At 51.1% G+C, this 19,566-nt stretch overlaps 1 protein-coding gene across 8 annotated transcripts in view; it reads left to right on the plus strand.

The window, feature by feature from the left end:
- Positions 1-1,254: 1,254 nt before the first annotated feature.
- Positions 1,255-19,566, plus strand: part of GTF2IRD1 (GTF2I repeat domain containing 1) — a 67,570-nt gene continuing 49,258 nt past the window's right edge. For 2 of the 8 annotated variants that reach the window (XM_085078710.1, XM_085078711.1), the window contains exon 1: positions 1,266-1,573. Coding sequence is in view for 1 of the 8 variants with exons in the window: in XM_085078714.1 (XP_084934840.1) it covers positions 1,259-1,573 (315 nt within the window). In the remaining 7 variants the exon portion in view is untranslated. Of the gene's footprint in view, positions 1,574-19,566 lie in introns of all 8 variants that reach the window. The other 6 variants (XM_085078714.1, XM_085078712.1, XM_085078708.1 and 3 more) reach the window with 6 other exon arrangements.

Here is a 19,566-nt window from a genome sequence, read left to right on the forward strand (position 1 = left end):
TGTCCCGCCCTGAGGATTCCTGCTGGAAACCTACTGGGATTTGCTGGGCCCCTGTGCAACCCTCAGCCTATGGCCATGAGTGCAATGAGTTTGACAGAGTTGATGACATGTGGAGTGACACACATGAGGTGCTGGGTGCTTGCATATTGCTCAATGGCACAGAAAAGCTCCCTTCTATACTCCTCCAGAAACTGGAAAAAGAGTATTTTCCCTTAAAATTTTTTCTTCTTCCCATAGCCCTAGAGAGGGCAGATAATGGAGCAGCAGCCTGACACATGCTTCCAGGAAAAAGTGTCAGTACTTCTGAAACTTCAGAGGTTAAAACATTGTCAAATTATTTTTAGTAATTTTTCATTTGTTTTAATTTGCTATTCATCAACATGCAGCTAGGACTACAGAAAAGCATCGCTTACTCCTGGTGAGTTGCCTTCCCCATGCCAAGCTATGCTGTGCTACACCAAGGTGTGCAGACCTGAGCTGTGCGGGGACAGACTGTGCTGAGCTGAGCTGTGCTATGCCTCTGAAGCACCTCTGCTATGAAGACAGGCTGCAAGAGTTGGTGTTCTTCAGCCTGGGGAAGAGAAGGCTCTGAGGAAACCCTAGAGAACTTAGAGACCCTTCCAGAGCCTAAAGGGGTTTCCATGAGAGCTGGAAAAGGACTTTGAACAAGGGCCTGGAGTAAAAGGACAAGGGGGTATGGCTTCACGCTGTCAGAGGGCAGGTTTAGATGGGATATTGGGAAGAATTTCTTCCCTGTGAGGGTGAGTAGGCCCTGGCACAGGGTGCCCAGAGAAGCTGTGGCTTTTCCATCTTTGGAAGTGTTCAAGGCCACGTTGGATAGCGGCTTGGAGCAATCTCGTCTATTGAAGGTGTCCCTGCCCATGGCAGGGGGATTGGGACGAGATGGTCTTTGAGGTGCCTTTCAACCCAAACCATTCTGTGATTCTATGATTCTATGCCATGCCCGGCATGTCCCGGCGGACCAAGCCATGCCAAGCGATGCCAATCCATATTATACCATGTCAAACCGAGCCTAACCCAGCCGTGCCAACACCAACAGGTGGCGACACGGCCCCACGGCACCCCCAGAACCAGTCGCGTCGGGGACGTGCCGGGGACGCGCCCGCATGGCTCCGGTGCGTCTTGGCGCGTCCCCGGCGCGGCGTGAAAGCACTTCGCAGAGCTCGTCCCCGCCTTCACAAGCCCCCCCTCTCTGTTTTCGGGCTGGTTAATCCCGTGTGTAAATGGCAGCCAATGGATGCGGCCGTTGCGCGGGGCTGGGATTAGCAACGGGGCGAATAGCTGGCACTTTTACTGGGATTACAGAACAAAGAACTGCGCTCCCTGCCCGATTTGGGGTGTGGGGAAAAAAAACCAAAATCCCCCTCGGCTTCTTTTCGTTCCTTTAGGCCCCCATCGGTTTGTACCGGCTCCGCCCGGGAAGCGGCGGGAGGCGGCGGGAGGCGGCTCCATCCCGGCCTCCGCCCGCCCGCCCCCGCCGCTCCCGCCGCTCCCGCCGCTCCCGCGCAGCCTCGCCGGGGGAGGCAGCAGCGCCGCGCCCCAGCCGCCCGCGGTAAGGAAAAGTTTTGCCCCCCACACCCCCCTCTTGGCGGGTTCTCCCATCACCCGCGGTCACGGCCCTGGGGGAGCAGCGGCGGGGGGCTTGTAGGGGTGGTAGATGCGATGGGACGCAGGGGGATATTGAGGCTGTGGCAATGCTGGGGGGTGATAGGGCTGGGGGCGGGGGAATAGAGCTCAGGGATGCAAGGGTGCATCAAGGTTTGGGGGATGACTGGGAGTGTAAGGGCTGGGGGTGTGCAGGGGAGCATTAGGAGTCCTGGAAGAGGATAGTGCTGAAGGATGCAGTAGGACATTAGGGCTCGGGGTGAGTGCTGGGAGATGTAGAGGGGCAAGAGGACTGCTGTGGGGGTGATACGGCTGCAGGGGTGCAAAACGACATCAAGGAACAGGGGTTGTTAGTGGGCAGTAAGGTTGCTGGAGAGATAATAGGGCTGCGGGGTTAGGGGGGGCATTAGGGCGGGGGGCATGCTGGGCTCTTTAGGGCTGAGGGATGCTGGGGGCAATAGGGCTGCTGGGGGGATGCAGTAGGGCTGGGGGATTCAGAGGGACATTAGGGCTGGTGAGGGCTGATAGGGCTGTAGGGGTGCAGTCTGGCATCAAGGCATGGGGTATGTTGGGGACCAGTGGGGTTGTTCAGGGGGGATACTGAGATTATTAGGGCTGGAGGGATACTGGGGGAGGAATGCCAGGCTCATCAGTGTGGGGGAGTTCAGGGGGGTAATAGGGACACTGGGAGCTGGTGATGTTGGGGGATGCTGTAGGGCAATGGGGTTGGGGGATGCTGCAGGGCAATAGAGCTTGGCAGGGATTCTGGGGTATTAGGGTTGGGAGGGATATTGAAGAGCTGTAGGTCTTGGCGATGTTTGGGATATTAGAGCTGATGGGGGTGTTGAGCTTATTGGGACTGAAGAGTCATTAGGGCTGCTGGGAGGAATGCTGAGGGTGGTGATGGGCCTTGGGGTTGGTGGGGATCCACGGGGGCTGTGAAGGGATGCCAGGAAGCAATAAGGCTAGGAGAGTATTGGGGATTGGGCATGATAGTGCTGCAGAGAGGGATGCAGGGAGCAATAGAGCTAGGGGGGTTGCTGGAACAGTCGGATAGGGGATGTCAGGCTGGCCCTCAGTGTGCACCATCTCAGTGGTGGCTCACATCCCAAAGGCAGTTCAGGGGCCACCACCTGCCCTGGCTGCATCGGACAGTGCCAGGCAGGAAGGAGAGCTGGAAGCAGGGCTCTGCCATAGCTCGCCTTGTCTTCACTGGTGTGGGGATTGGTGGCAGTGCTGCTGGAAATAGAAACACCGTGTTGAGCTGACAAAACGCTTGGGGCTTCAGCTGGGCTGGTCACCGGTCTTGTCACTGTGGCCTATGAGCTGAAGGAACAAGCGTCCTCTACAGGGGCAAATGGAGGATTTTCAGTGCCAAGGGATGACCATGACAGGGAGAAAGTTGCTTCCTGAGGAGCGGGTGCCCTTGTCCTTTCAGTGCGTGGAACTGGCAGTGGGTTTATCTAGGATAAGCTGTAAATGGGAGTGATCCTATTAATGCGTCTTGTGCAGGAGTGAGCCTTTGACCTGGCAGTGCTGTGCAGGTAATCCTGGGTGTTTTCTGCGGGCTCTGGGCACAGCCAGGCAGGGCACTTTGGGAGGTGATGATGCACCATGGCAGAGCCGTGAACTAGGTGCTATGGATACTTTCGGATTGGTCACCCAGCCTACTGCTGCATCCATGACCCATCAGTGGTTACGGGCATTGGAACTGCGTGGGGATATCATCATATAGCTTTGTGTAAAGGGAGCCCTCAGCTTCAGGGTGTCTGCTCTTCATGCTGCTCCCACTGAAGGAGCTGTTGGAAGTGGTGCAGTTGGGGAATAATCTTGTCGATGTGAGAGCCTTTAATTCCACAGTCCCCAACAATGCATCCAGACCCATTAAGTTGGTTGTTGCCCTTCTGAGCCCATGGAATCCTCTTCTGTGGAAACTGCTGCAGCATATTCTAAAATGAGAAGGCAGTATGGGGACTACCAGCATGAGACCTGACCCTGCTGGCAGCTGAGGTGCTGGGGTGCTGAAGGCTGCCTTCCAGTGCCTCTGCCGCAGCCCCTGCAGGCAGAGCAGCGGACCCTGGCACAGCAGCACGTGCTGCCATTGGAGCAATGTCAGCAGCCAGTCGCGTGTCAGGGTCACATGTCAGGGCAATGTGGTTCTATGAACACCCGCAGGTCCTCTGCTCTTCTTCCTTTAGCTCTGCAGAGCCAGAGTCCGTGGGACTGCCAGGGTGGCGGTGGCCACCAAAGGACAGGGTGCCCTGCTTTGGGGCTGTGCCACTGGTTTTCCCATGCACCCTGGCTCTCCAAGCTGGCATTGTCTCTCTAGGCCACATTTTTGGGGTGAGACTTACCAGGGATATATCATCACTGTGTGGGCAGGAGAACGGATTGGGCAGCTGCCCTCACATGGTGCTTACAGAAGCCAAGTGATGATGCCAGGGATATGATCTGGTGGCCACTGCTGCCTGTTTCTGCTGTCCCTCCTGAGAGGGCTTTCCCATCTCTGAAGGAGCTGCTGGTGCTGACACTGGTCGCTGCTCGTTCAGGTTTGCTAATGAGAAGCTGGGACAGTGAGCAGGAAGCTGCTCAAGGACATGTTTAGCAGCCTGGCTCTGCCAGCCCAGGCGGAGACACAGTGCCCTTACTGGCAGCCCGGCACTTTCACAGGAGCCCAGCATGTCCTTGCGTGGGGCAAGGAAGTGACAAGGAAGGTGGGCTTTGGGGCCAGCACAGAGGGTACAGGTCTGGCTGTCCAGCATGGTGTGCATCACATATAACTGAAGTGATGGTCTGATTAAAGGAAGGAGAAAAATACCAGACCCCCAAAGTCCCAGGCCAAAACACATGACCTCTCAGTGCTGGAGTTAATGGGGGATTCCCATCTGCTGCTCCCACAGGAAATAGCTCAGATTTTTTTTGGCAATTATCAATGCCCTGTACTTTCTTCAGGAATTTTGGCAGCTGCACCCCAGCAGCCAGGCTGGAGGAATGCATAGGGACTGTGGCCACATGTTCACTGCAGGGCTGACCCCTGAGGTGGGTGCAGGACTTGGTGCTGGCTATCCCCATCTTGGGCAGTGGTGTCCTGCCCTGCCTGTCAGGGCGTGGTTATTCCGTGTTTTGCCAGCATCCATTTGCAGATGCTTGTGGTGAGTGGAGGTGGTGGTGGTTTGTCATGGAAGAATATGTGTGAATGAATCTTGAGGCTCCAGAATGACTGGGCTGAGGTGCAAGTGGTACATGATGGTTCGGGGAAGGGGATGATGAGTGGATGAAGGACTATGTTATTCTTGCTTTGCTCTTTCAGCCACGTGTGTGGCTGTGTTACACCTTGCAGGTAATGACAAAACTTCAGGTGTTTGAGGGGGGAGCAGAGGTTTGCCACAACCAGAGGCCTTCTCAAGGACAGGGAGGAGGAGAGGAAAGGACCTAGTGGGACCCCCTTCTGAGATAGAGATATCTATCCAGTAGCTAAATATGTACTTATTGGCACATTCGTTGGGAAGAGCCCAGCTGGGAGCTGTGGGGAAGGGCCTCTGGTGTCCATCTGAGTTGTGGCCAGAGTGGTGGGGATGGGGGCAGAGAGCAGCTCCAACTGGAGGTTTGCAAAGGAGGTGGCAACTCTTTGCAGACTGGAGTGCGGCTTCCCAGGACTTTGCTCTGCCCTGTGGCAGCCCATCTCTTCACAGGGCATGTCGTATTTACACCTCTTGAAGTGTTGTCTTTAAAAAGCAGTCAAGAGCTGCAGGAAGCTGCGGTGGCCCCAGGTGGGCTTTAGGAATTGTGGCCTTAGGCATTTCTAGCTTGCCATTTTGATGCTTCATTTCTTGGTGCAGCCCCCTTGGTTAAATTTGCTTCAAGCCCAAGAGTGGTGGAGTGGTGGGCTGAGCTGAGGTGTTTCTAACAGAAAGAACCCCCCCCTCCCCAACCCATCTGGGACATGTGGGACCACCTCATGTCCCTGGTCTAGGAGCTGCTGCCAAATACTGCCTTAGGTACTTAACTAGAACATAGCAAGGCTCTCCTTGCTGTGGGAGCAAGGGAAAAGCATCCATTTGAGGTGGGATGCTGTGGAGAAAAGCACTGGGTACATGGATCCCCTCCTTGGGAGCAGACTGTGCTGAGCAGTAATTACATTTGTCCATGCGAACGACTTCTGTTGGAATTTTTTGGCTTCATGTTGTCTTGTGTCTGCTCTATGCTGGTCTGGCTTAGTTTAAGAAGATAATTAATCTCGGTGGAATGAGCAGGGGACCAGTGAGGAGCATCACTCGGCTGCTGAACAGCCACGTGGATGTCATCGTCCTTTGCCAGTGTGTCGCTCCTCAAAGCCCATCTCCACTTCTTGCATTAGGATTGAAATGTCCATCTTCATTTTTTTTAAATCTCTAATGTCCAATGGAGCAAATGCCAGTGGGTAGGTTGGTGTGGACCAAGGATGGGTCCTGCAAATGTGTCATCTATTGTCCACCTGCATGCTGAGACTTCTGCCCCAGGAGATTGAAGGAACAGGCTCAAATGTCTCCTGCCCATGGGTGACATCCAAATGTCTCCTGTCACATGGGTGACATGAGTGTACTGGGGTCTGGCAGTGCCCCTGAGCCATCCCAGTGAGTGCAAACAGATGGATGCAAAGGCTTGTGGTGGGCAGCACAGACCTGTTGATCTGTTCCCACAGCCCCATGAGCAGATCAAAACCTGGGAGCCCAGAGGATGCTTTAAAGTGTAGATCCCTCTGGAGATGGCTGGGAAGAAAACGCGTGGGCAGGGTGTTTTGTAACCATTTTTAATTTTTGGATAATTTCTTGAACATTTTGTTGATGTGTGTGAATGCTGGTGGCTGCCAGGGTTGTGTGTCCTACTTGGCTTGGATGTACCCTAGAGGAGAAACTCCCCCTGCAATGGATAGACAGAGGTTGGAGGGACTGCGTGCTTCTGAGAGAAACACGTGGTGCCTGAGTCTTGATAGCCAGCAGCAGACTTTTCAGTCCCATTTCAAATCCCTGGACAAGGCAGGATAGATACATGGGATCCTGGCCATGGGTTGTGCCAATGGTGTGACTGTATAGGAGCCCTGGGCTTCCTTCTCCCTTGCTTAAAAAAAAAAAGGCAAAAAACCTTCAAAGTTTTTCAACAGGTAACTTATTTGGAAGAACATAGAGGCAGTTGATCTGGCTTAGGGAAACCTTACAGAGTGGGAGTCTTCCAGAGCAAGGTGACACTGGAAAATGAAAACATTGCTGTGGGTGAGAAAGGTCTCCATGGTTTTATCTGGTTGCTGTGCTGGAAGATGCTTCACCTACCTTTAAAAGGATGCATGCATCTCTATGCCCAGGTTTTGGCAGAGCTCACTTCCTACCTTTAGCTCCAGCTGTGTCTGTGTGGACATGTCTTCTGCCTGGGAAGCCACCTACTATTCAGTACCTGTGAGAAGTGACCTTGCCTTGGGGCACTGGCTGCCAGGTTGCTTATTTGCTTCTGGGCTCCAGCCTGGTAGCACCAGAGGGTCGGCCCTGGGCCGTGGAGACAGCTCTGGCCATTGCACCAACCTGGAGGTGGCTCCCTGTAGGTGGGCAGAACCCCCATGCTGACAGGACACACATAGATGAAAGGAACAAACTCAGCCCTGCTGCTAATTAGCAGCAGTCCTTACGCCAGAAATTAACCCTGTCTGCTTCAAAAGGGCTCAGCGCCTGGAAGCATGCATGGCACGCCAATGGCACAGTGACATCAGGACTAGTGCCAGTAAGGCAGGTGGTGCCCTTCCCTGCCTACTCACTGTCAGTGAATGCTGCAGCATGCTGAAAGGTTTTGGATGAGGCTTTAGACAAGCTGCTGGTCCATACCCTCCTGCAGTGCTGAGATCCCAGAGGGACATTGGTGGGAACGGCAGGGTTTTCCCTGGACGGATGCTGCTGCTTGGACTTTCGCAAGAGAAACCATGAAAGATGGGTTGCGTTCATGGTAGGATGGATACTGAGTCCAGTGGGATGGGTATTTTGGCATGTCTCTCCTGGCACCAGTAGGATGGGGCTTTGCCCACTGTGGCTGTGCTTTGGGATCTGTTTGAGGCTTCCACCAAAGCCCCACTCCTCCCCACTGGGCTGGATTTCTGCTTGCTTCACTGCAGGGTAGGAGACAGGGACGAAAAACCTGTAGGAAAGGCAGGATTATATCTCCCTAATTAGTAGGGGCCTGATTATAATTTCTTCCCGGAGCTCTGGTAATGATTAAATATGTTGGAATTATCTTTTATTATTTGTATTGCATTATTATTTAGAAGGCTGGGACCCTGTTTGCTATGCAGACAGGGAATGACAGTCCTTGCCAGGAGGAACGCTGTCTCTGGCGTCCTGGGCTGGGTAGATTGAGGGTTGAGCTCTGTGTGCCTGTGGCATTACCCAAATTGCTACAGCAACTCTCCACCCCGGCACTTGAAAGGAATTAAAGCATTGAATTGTACGTCTTTTTGCTTGCATGTGAGTCACATCTGTTTTAGTATGGGGAAAAAAGAATTATTACTGTGACCTCTAAAATCATTATCTATATAGAGATTTAAAATTGCATAGATATATTATTGGCACCAGGATTGTCAAAGTCCAGGAGTTGGCCACTGCTTTTAGATGCTCTGGCTTTATTGTTGGAGGGCTACAATAAAGTAATCTTGTTAGGTAAACATAACGATGTTATGAGCCACCATCTGCTGAAGAGCTGCTGCAGGGAGCAGTAGGAGCTGCCTGCAGTACTGCTGCTCCCCTGCTACTTCCTGCTGGCTGGTGTCAGATGCATCCTAGGAGAAACACGAGTGGCTGGTATGAATGGAGAAAGGGCTTTTCTTATGGCTTCCTCCCTCTTAATCAGCTGGGATATGAGTGGTTGAACCCTTCCAACTGGTGAGGACCAGTTCCCACTGGAGCATAATGAGGCTTTTGGACTGATGGTAGGGTCACTGGCAAGTTTCCCACAAACCGGGCCACCACATTGCTGAGGTGTGGAGACTCAGATGCATGGGGTTGCTCTGGTCTGTGAGGACACCACAAGATGTCACCACATCCCTGAGTCCCACAGTATCATCTCCGACCCGACCAATGGGACAACCCCATCCTGGTGGCAGCAGAGACGCCCACACCCCCCTGAGTGCAAACTTAAAATCATTGGCATGAAGGATTGCACTCAGCCGGCAAAATATGTGAGGAACTTTGCTTGTTTTAAATGCCTTTGGGGTTTGGGTCTTAAATAAACATCCTGGTTGGGGTTTGGGTTGAAGGTTTTCATCCTGGGAAAGGCTAGGCGTGGGGGGAAGGGAGCTGCACCGGTGCCCCAAGCCTGCATGCACCTTCTGACAAGGTTAAAGATTAGCTTCATTAGAAGAGGATCACTGGAAATAAACTGTTCTGCACCCTTGAGGGGAATTTCTGGGCTGTAATTTCATCTTGTCTTTCTGGGGAAAAATGTCTAGAAATTCCTTAAGTGAAATTACAGCATTTTGCCAGGAGCTAGAGTTTGGTATTTTTGCCCCCAAAAATGTGCACACCTCCATTCCCCAGATGAAGCTGATCCAGGATCTTGAATCATGGAACCATAGAATGGTTTGGGTTGGAAGAAACATTAAAGATAATCTTGTTCCAAACCCCTGCCATGGGCAGGGACACCTTTTACTAGACCAAGTTGCTCTAAGCACCATCCAGCCTGACCTTGGACACTTCCAGGGATGCCCAGACAGCTTCTCTGGGCAGCCTGTCCCATCACAGGTGGGGGGTTAGCTAAGGTTCACTGCACATGCCAGTCCCCTGCCATCCCTGCCCCAAAGCTTCTTGGGAGATGCTGGACTGGGAAAGGAGCATGCTGGACATCAGGACCCCCATGAAACAGCACTGCTCAAAGCAGAGTGCCCCAGTGCTGTTACTACAGGTTGAAGCGAGTGGGTGGTGACCTTTAGTGGGACATTAAACGTTTATTAAACCTGTTAGAATTAGTGTCAGGCTGTTTGGTTTTTTTGTTGTTGTTGTTGTTGTTTGTTTAAAATGAGAGGGGAGAAAAAAGACATGTAAGAGAGACGAGCATGACCTGTCATGAGCTGATCAGCCTGGTGCAGTGTGGCCCCATCTCTTCCTATATGAGCTCTCAGAGTGAAGATCTGGCTCTGTGATAGACCCAACATCCACCTTTCCGTGGCTCCTTCCTGGATCCTGCTGCATCCATTCCCCCACCTCCATCCATGCCCCTCAAATACTTATCAGTTGGGCTAATTTTTCCCCCCACCTGTCTAAAGGTTTATTCCATTGGAGGGTGGAAGAGTGTGAGATCAGCCCCACTTCTCACTGATGTTGTCTTCCCACAGGCACCTGCCAGCTTTCTCTATGCCACCCATCTGAAGATTATGTGCCCTCTTGAAAACTTCATAGTTTCCCCACATTTTCCGTTGTAATTTATGTACAATGCCACTGCTTGTTGGAAAACAAGGTCTTTATCTCTCTGGGAATTACACCTGCAGAAATCCAGCCCCATTGCTGCCTGCACGAGGCTCTCCATGATAAAAGACAGCTCCAACGTCACTGCAGTAATGCAAATGTTACCTCTACTTTTGCATCTGGCAAGGGTGATGCTTGGCTCCCTTCTGCACCTCATCTCAGCGCTCTCTGAACATCAGCTGCTTAGGTTAGGGGTTGATCCCCAATTAATTTTCTCCTCTCCTTGATTTATTTCTCTCTCCACTAGCAGCATGGGATCCTTGAATATTTTTTTTCTCCTTTTGGCTAATTTTTTTTTCCTGCAAGCAAGGTGCATATTTCAACCTTTGGGTGCGCTATGGACCTGACATGGTGATGCCGATGGACAGAGCAGAGAGTATGTGTTCCACAGGGCCAGGGTGCCTGTGGTCAAGGCTGGCAGTGCTCTCCTGAAAGGGCTATTTTTAACTGCTGGGCTGGTGCTGGGCTGCTGTCAATGCACTTGAGCATGTAGGCATCCTTTATTATTTTAAACATGATCATTCAAAATAATGTGGAATTCTCTCTGCTGTGGGGAGCTGCTGCTGTGGATGCTGCAGAATACGGCTTTCACATGTTATGGGGGTCTCATCCATGTCCAGACTGGTGGGTGGACTTTGCTGTTGCATTGTCCCCATAGGGCATGGAAGCTGGTGCCTGTTGGCAGCTTGAACTGGCACTTTGGAGGTGCAAGACCAGAAGAGCACGAAGGGAAATGTCTCACATCAGGGCTGCAGGTGGGGAGAGTAGTGAGAGGGTGACTCTTCCTAGTGCTGGCTGATGGCTGGCATGTCTACATGTCCACATGGCTCCACACTCCCCAAAACCAAAATGACAGCTGCTGGTGCATACAACATTGCTTGTCTGTGAGCCAGGACACATTGCTGGGGTCTCTCTCTTCTTCCTCCTCCCCATTAACGCTGTTTGTGCCTGGATCTGGTTCCGGGCATGCCAGGCTGAATCTATAGCCCCACTGTGTGCTCCCTGTCTGAAAGCCATTGTGATACCTATGGAAAACCTTCCAGCAATCACCATTCCTCTCAACCCTGTTCTGTGGGTGTGCCGAGAGGTTTTCTGTCCTTCCCCCTTTACTAACCCACTTTTCCCAGTGATGCTATGATAGGCATTTAAGCCCAGAAGCTTCCTTCCCAGTATTGATTTTGCTTTCTGCTTGACTCTGTGCAGTGCCATTGATACTTGGAGTAGCTTGAAGGATGCTGTAGAGAGACAGGCTATCATTTTGGGGTGCTTTGTGTCCTCAGTAGCAAGGCAGTGGATGTGGGGGCTGGGGGAAGTGTTCGTGGGGATGGAGCAGTATCCCCCCTTGGAGGTGTTGGTATCTGGGCAGGTTGTGGTTTGGGGCTGTAAGAAGCTTGAAGATGCTGGAGTGATGCAAGATCACACTCAGCTCCTGGGGAAAGCCTCTTCAGGATGGCTGGGCTGGTTTCTCCTCCCAGTCCCAAATCACTGGCCTTGGGTGGAGCTTAAGGTGCTTCCTCCCATCTTGGGGAAAAACATCATTTTGCTTTGAATGAGGTTTTGGGGCTATATCTGGATCAACAGGTTATCAGAGGATGAGGCAGAGTGGCTGAAATGAACCCTATTTAAATATTTTCCTGCCCACTATAAAGTAGTCCTGTGTTTACCTGCTTTGCCTGCATGTGGAGTGAAGAGCTGTGCTAAGTGCTCGCCAGCTCCTTGGGCACAGCATCCGCACCCTTGCTGCACCCCTTGCCTAATTACTTCCCACCCATTTAAGAGGAGCTGATTGAGAAATGAATTCACAATCCCAAGCTCCGTGGGTCCAAATGTAGATGCTGTGATCACTGTGGAATGGCGACGGATGCAGGCAAGTGCACTGGTTCCTGTACCTCTGGCTGAAGGGAGAGGTAGTTAGGGGATTTTGGTGTTGGGGTGATTTGATGTTTGAAAATTATCATTTTTTATCAGTTTCTACAAGTTTTTTGGCATATGAGGCTGCGTGGGTCTTGGCAGGGTTTGAGGTATGAGTCTGTGCTCAGCAATGTCCTGAATTAGGGTGATGGAGGGGCTGAGCTAGTCTCTGGTGGTACATCCCCTCATTGCCCACCTCATGGACGATCACATAGGAGGGTGCCCATTTTCCAGCTCAACAAGCCTGTGTGCAAAAATATGCTGTGAACCCCCAAAACAAGCCACATGCTCTCTGCTTTCACTGTCACAAGGTGCTCTTCCTTTACTCAGCCCCCAAAATCTCTTTTTTTGAGGGCCCAGACCCACCCTCCCCAGTGTAACCTCTCTAGGAAGCATCACCAGGTGGGAGCTAAGTCAGCATCAAGCCGACTCTCACACACACTCTCATGGTTTCATGATGCAGATATATTTATTTTCTGTTTTTTATGAGGTGCCTGAGCTAAGCTCTTCCTTTCCCTAGAGGCAAGGAACCAGGGTGCCTTATGGCTGCTTTGGCACCTCAGTCCTGCCCTGGGCACCCCAAGAGGTAGTGGGTACTGAACTTTGGGTGCTTATTTCCCTGCTCTTGCATCTAAAGTATGCTCCAAATTTAGGACGCTGCTTCTCTCTGTGCTTTGTCGGGTGCCAGAGCTGCCGATTAAGGGAAACGTGCCATGAGGCAGGTTTGCTTTGCTGGATTAAAAGCAAATAAATATTTATGCATTATGCAAAGCAGCTCTGATAAGATATGTGTGTCATTGGGAATTTGAAGCAGTTTCGACTTGGCCCTGAGATGAAGGGGTGTACATGTCGATGCAGTTGGGGGGTTTAAAGGGATGTTTCTTCTCCTACTGCAGAAAAATAAAAATAGAGAAAAACAAGGGGTTTCTTGATCCTTGGGCTGCTCTGTTCGTGGGTTTCACCATCTCCTTCATCCTTGTGTCTTATGCTGTGATGGAAATGGAGAAAGAGCCAGGGAGAGAGGGCAGTGCAGGCAGCATTTCAGATGCAAATATAATGCTGGCCCTGGTCCTAATATTCACTGTGTTTACATGTAAATGCAAACAACTGTTGACTTAGTTTCAACAGATAATGTATTTCATAACACAATGGAAATGAGAATTAAGCTGGAATTTAGCAGGAGGGAACACGTGTTTTTGCAAGACCTTGGGCTCTGCTGGTCCCATGGTGTTGGGGGACACCTCTGCCAATGATTTCCCTAGCTAATCCTTTCTGATACAGTGTGAGTAGGATAAGGGCAGGTCTGGGTGGATACAGGTTCAGGGAACTGAGCTGACTCGCTGGTGAACATGGGTTATCGGGGCCAGGGCTGATCTGGTTCAGTTTCTCCAGGGAAACTGGGGAAAGAAGGGGCTTGTGGGCTCTGGGGTGGATCAAGGTGTCAGGGAAGGGAAATGCTGTCCCAAGCTGCCATGTTCTAGCCTTAGTGATAAGTCCTCAGAAGGAGGAGGTATCAGCAGCTAGGTCACCTTGTCCTAGCATGACTCCAAGCAGAAACACGTGGGAGAGGACCTGGCTTGTTTTCGGGCCTATCCTGGCCAGCCTGGAGCCATCCTCACAGGGCTCCCTGGGGCCAGCCCAGGCAGCCTTTGAATCAGGGCTGTGATCAGAGCCACTCCCACTGCATCTGCCCTAGGCTGCCACACTCCCCAACCCACTGCAGCCCAAATTCCTCTGGGAGCACCCTGGCACCACATCAAACCCCTCAAGATGCTGTGCTGTCCTTGCCAGGTGAAGGTACCAATGTGTACACACAGTTCCTCAGAGCCGTGAGAGGCGGAGACATTGCTGGGGGTTTGGAACCAGCAGGTATGTAATCACTGTCCCTGGACGTGGGTCTGTCCCATCGGTCTGTCCCTATCCCTGGCTAGCTGCCATCAACACAGCAAGGCTTATGGTGCTGAGGGCTCAGTGTTAAAAAAAGCCATGCTCCTGTGAATGTGGTGGGGGGCAAGCTTGCGGTGTGCACCCAAAATGTGTTAGACACTGGAGAATCTCCCCACAGGAGCTGTGGGGATGGTCACACTGGTGGGGACACTTTGGCTGGAGGTGGCATGGCTCCACCAGCTAGTGGGGACCCTTGAGCTGCAAAGCAGGACCTAGGGTTGCTGCCTCAGCTGGGATGCTGGGCAGCCCCGGTGCCATCCCCAGTGGCTTCCCATGTGTTGCCTCACCATGGGAGGTGATATCCCTGCCTAGGGTTGTTGGGGACCATGGCATCCACAGCTGTTTGGGTCTGGCAGCAGCTGTGATACTGATAGTACTGCAGTATTGGCAGGGTTTGCATGGGAAATGGCAAACTGGAGCTGGTGTCGTGGCCAGAGGCTCCCTGGGGAGGAAATGGGGATCCTGGCTGGCCGGTGCTCCCAGGTGGCACTGTTGCTGCCTGCCTCACTTGACGGGTTATACCAGGGCGGGTGCATGCTCGGCTTCACCCAAGACTCCTCCATAGCCAGTGTGAGTCACCTGCTTGTGCAGGATGCCCAGTTGTGGGCAGGCATTAAGGTTGTGGGTGACAAGGAGCCGCTGGCGCTAGCTCTCCATGCACATGCTCCCACTGTGGGGTCAGGGTAACCCAGGACCTGCTTTCACCTTTGTGACACATCCCATAAAATAAAATTACAGACAAAGGAACAGGGAGCAGACATGAGTGGGAAACTCAGGGCATGGGATGCTCCCATCTTTGAGCCTTTCTTCATCCCTTTAAGAAAGCTTTTTTTTGTTTTTAAATGGGTTTGTTTATGTAGTGAGCCTGGATTAGGAAACCACCTATCCTGTAACACATGGAATACTCAGTGCTGAGACACCAGTAACCAGAGAGAAATATTAGAGATAAAATTAAATATTATGAGATTATATGGTATCTCTCTATCAGGGACCACCTTATGCAGAGCTAACTAATTGCCTGTGCAGAGCAGAAAGTGGGTGATGAACAGTGTCTGGGAGCTGGGGAGGTGCTGGTGCCATCAACAGCAGCTTTGCAAAAGAAAAAGGCATTGGGGTTGAGTGTCGAGGAGCAAGGCGAGGCGCCCAACAGCATTTGGGGGACTGGGGTGGAGCATCTTTCTCTCAACCCTTGTGGATTCATTGTCCCCAGCAATGAGTTGCTGCTTCTGGGTTTTTGTATATTTGCAGTTTGAGGAGCCTTTTGCTAGGTAATTAATATTAATAATAGTAGAATAATAATAATAGTTATTATCTGGAGCAGTGTCTGGTTAGATGGATGAGGTGGACATGCCAATTGAGGCAAGAGCCAGGATAGGGCATCGAACAGAAAGCTTGAGAGAGAAAGCAAACTCCCTGCCAGGGTGTGGGGCCAGGGCTGCAACAGCAGGGGCATTATGTATGTGGTATTTTTCCTTAATTTAGCAGGGAGAAAAAAATCTTTTAAAAAGGAAAAAAAATCATGTGTCCATGTAATACAAAATTCAAGTTAGGCTCTTAGTGACTTCATGGAAAACAACAGGCTTTTTATATTGGCTCTTGGGGTAGGAGGAGAGCAGGCTAGAATAAAGATTTACAGTCTTTGGGAGATTAAAGGCCCTTGGTACATTGTTCAAATACCACGAGATTAGTTTCCAAGGAGACGGATACCAGTTGCCATAGGCACGGAGGGCCCAGGAATTAGGATTGCGATTTTTTTATCCTGATCACGCAATGAGTAGCTGAATGCTGCTAAAACTGGGCTTTAAATAACCCCAGTGTTAGTTGTATGCACTGCTGAACCAGAGGCAAGGAACAAAATCTGCCTGCCTTCCCCCTGCTCCAGCACCCACTCAGGCATGCAAGGTGGGATCCAAGTGCTGATGGAGGGGTGCATGGAGGTACAGGGCTGGGGACCCAGGTTAGTGCAATCCCAAGACTGCCTTGCAGGTTGTCCTATGGCTTCTGAGTTAATTTCACCTCACTTTTTCACTGAGCAAGGGATTGCCAGCAAATTCTTGCAATAACCAACAGTCATGGTGGTACAGGGGCTAAGAATCATCATAGAATCATGGAACGGTGTGGCTTGAAAGGGACCTTGAAGGTCTTCTAGTTCCACCCCTCCGACATGGGCAGGGACACCTTCCACTAGACCATTGCGATGTACCAAGAAGTAGAATTAGCAGCCTGCTAATTTTGGCTTCCCCTGGCCACATTCTTCTGGGAAGTGCAACCTGAGCCCTGGCGCTTGAGATGCCGGATCTGTGCCTCTCCTTCTAGGAACTGCCAAGCAGCATGCTTCTGTATGGGAAGGGGTGCTAAGCTCCCTGACACAGGCAGAATTTTGGGGCTGGGCATCCCCCTGGGAGGGAGGCTCAGCTCTGGGAGCCATGCAGGCACTCAGGTCTCTGTGGCTGGGTGGTTCTGCTCACCAACCAGCCACCATGAAGCTCTTCTTGGCCTCACTGACCCCAACCATTCATGCGGGGCTGCTGGGGCAGAATCCAGCTTTCCATGCATGGTGCTTGCAGCATCCCTCCCTGCTATGGTGGGAATGTTCCAATTAACATTTTCTTTCCCCTTGTTTTTCTTTAAAATTTCTTTAATAAATGAAGAGGCAGTTGCTGAAAGCAAGAGCTTCTGTGCCTGCCTGCTGTGAGACTGCCGCGCGGAAACTTGTCTGGAACTGAAGGCCGTGCTGCTGGAGCTTTGCAGGCAGAGTGATTCCCCAGCAGCTGCCATGCCATGGAAGTGTTTATCCTGGGGGAGATGAGATACAGCTTCTGAAGGGCACTTGATCCTTTTCTATCTCTCTTTTGCACTAGACAGAAGCCTGCTATAATTTTACTATATTGTATTAAGGTATTCACCTAGGCTGGGCTTAAGGAAATCAATGTGGCAGCAGAATGCAATGCCCTGGTTGGAGACGGAAAGTCCTGTGGCACTTTTCCCTGTGAAAGCCCCCGGTTTGTTCTTTGCTTCTTTTATAAGTGGGACTAAACCACAGCAGGTGCCAGATTATCCAGGAAAGGGGAGCCGAGGCAGTGATGCTGGTGAGTGTTGTGGTGCCAGTGTGTATGTGAGGATGTTTTTCAGCAGGTGCCTTGGGTTTTGTGGGTAAAATAAAATGGGCAAGGAGGTGTTTGGTCATGGGAGCTTGCTCTGCCTGTACTACCCAGTTGGGAGAAACTGGGCAGGGGAGATACAGGGTTTAGGACAGCCAACAGAGGGAGCGAAGTAAGAGCTATTGGCACCGTGGGGATGCAGGCACAAGTAGTGCCTGCATCCTCACTGTATTGGCAGCACTGTGGCCCAGACTGCATCAGAGTCTGTTTGCCCCCTAGCTCTGCTGCTTTCAGTCTTTGGAAAAAGGTATCAGCTTGAAAAGTAGCAAAATAAAAGGAAATTTGTGGATGTGTGGAGAGATCTGGCAGCAGTTATGGGGCAGCAGCTGGACCAGGTTTGGGACTGGGAGTGTACCAATACCCAGGTTTAGGGGGTGTCCTCAGCAGATGCTTCTCACACTGGTGATATCGGCAGCATGGCACCTGGGGTCCCTCAAAACCCAGAGCTCCTTGCTTGTCCCAGGAGGGCTGTGCTGCAGGGGCACCCACACATAAGGCATGGATTAGGGCTTTTTGGGATGTTTAGACATTTGAGGGTATTTCTGGGCATTTTGTGAGTGCCATGGATCATAGTTATCTGCTATACCACTGACATTGGTGCTAATGGTGCAGCTCACCAGTCACCTGTTAGGGATGCAATGAACCATCCTGGCATGGGCGTGAGTTGCATGGCTTGAGATGGAGGTGATGTGGCCACAGAGGCTAAAGGCTGGCACTGAATTAGGTGTAAGGGATTAGGGTTTAGCTGGGCAAGACAGATGGGTTAAAGCAAATTGCCCATGCGGAGCAGAAATCTCCACCACTGCAGTGAAAAACCCAAGGACAACTATTTGGCAAGCATGGGACTGTGTCATAGTGCTCCTGTGTCCAAGATGGGTTTGGTCATATCTGCTCCACTTTGCTTAAGCAATTAGAAAAAAACCACAAATGGAAATTCAAGCCTGGTCCCTTACCCTAGCTTTTGCCCTTGCTGTGGCTGATGTGGTTTCTAGGGCTTTTTGCTCAAATGGCTCCAGCTCACCAGGCATCTGGCTGATCACAGCTACCTGCAAAATAGGGACGTCCAAAATCCCTGGGATGGAGTGGGACAGGCTAATACCCTCTGAGTCACTGCCCCTTCCTCATTGGTGAGATAACCCTTAGTGTGGGTCCTGCCCCAGAGCGATGTCCCTGGATGGGACACAGGGATGGGCCCCTCGCTTGGAGCGGGGGCACTGTCCTGGTGCTAGCAAAGGAGATTATTTCTTCCTCTGGCTCCAATCAGGATGATTCCCAATTGATTTTAAAACATATTTAATGACAGCCAGGGCTAATTGCTTAAGTATCTTCTAGAGCCAGTGTAAGCTTTAAAAATTCCTTTAAATGTGCCCTCAATGGAGTAACAGGCAATTAGAAATAAAATCCTTGTCATCTCATAATTATTTCCATGGACTGGTAGTGTCCTCCCAGCAGATGGGCTTGAGGGCATTGGTCATGCTCCATTGGTCCTGGGAGAATGGAGTTGGCTAAATGTCTGGATGGCTGGATGTTGGTGCCCAACATCCCGTGGCTCATCAGACATTTTGGGTGGCCAAGAAACCCAAGAACCTTCAAAAGTCTCCCACCCCCATCTGCTCTAATATACCCCCAGGCTGCCCGTCCACTACCCAGGAGGGTAAAGGACCTTTAACCCATCTGAAGACCTACCTCTAAAACATATATATAAAAATATATTTCATCAAGATTGATATATGTATTTTTCTTTTAATTTTTATGGAAATGGGGTTGGTTCATTTGGGCCTTCCACCATCTCATAAGAACCACTGTCAACAGGTAGAATTTTCCTGGAAAAATGAATAAGTGGATAATTTCTGCCACTATTGTGTGGAGCTGCAGGCAGGACTAATGTGATGGTCAAATTTTTCTTTCCTGGTTTTATTTCTTCACTTTTTTAACCCCCAGTGTGCTGAATAGACAAAGCTCTCATTAATTTTAATTCCTGATTAGCTCCCTGAGTGGGGAACTGGTCCACATCATTGGAGGCTCTATAAACATTCCGGGTGGGCAGGCATAGGGGGATTTTCATGGTGATGTTAGGATCTCCATAGGGCAAGCAGACAGCAGTGACAATGTCTCTTTAGGGCTCTCTGTTTTTTGCTTCTCCCTTGCTGGGTGCTGGGTCTGAGCCAGTGCTCTTCAACTTGTCACCCTTGGGTGTAGTTGGTAGCTTAAGGGCTGAGCTGGAATATGTGACCATGACATCCACCAATGGGTTTGGGTTGGGGCACCAGCCTGAGAATGCTTTGCCCTGAGGTGGTTTCGAGGTCTGATATCCTTCCCAGGTCCTCTGTATAAAAGATGCTTCTCATGGTGGGAATGGACAGAGTTGTATTTGTAAGACACAGCAGACCAACAGGAAAAAGCAAATTAATTAGTTTAAACCCAGTATTTTCTAGGCCAGGACAGGG

Source organism: Lichenostomus cassidix, chromosome 19, assembly GCF_008360975.1.
Source record: "Lichenostomus cassidix isolate B80296 chromosome 19, HeHo_3.0, whole genome shotgun sequence".
NCBI lineage: Eukaryota > Metazoa > Chordata > Aves > Passeriformes > Meliphagidae > Lichenostomus > Lichenostomus cassidix.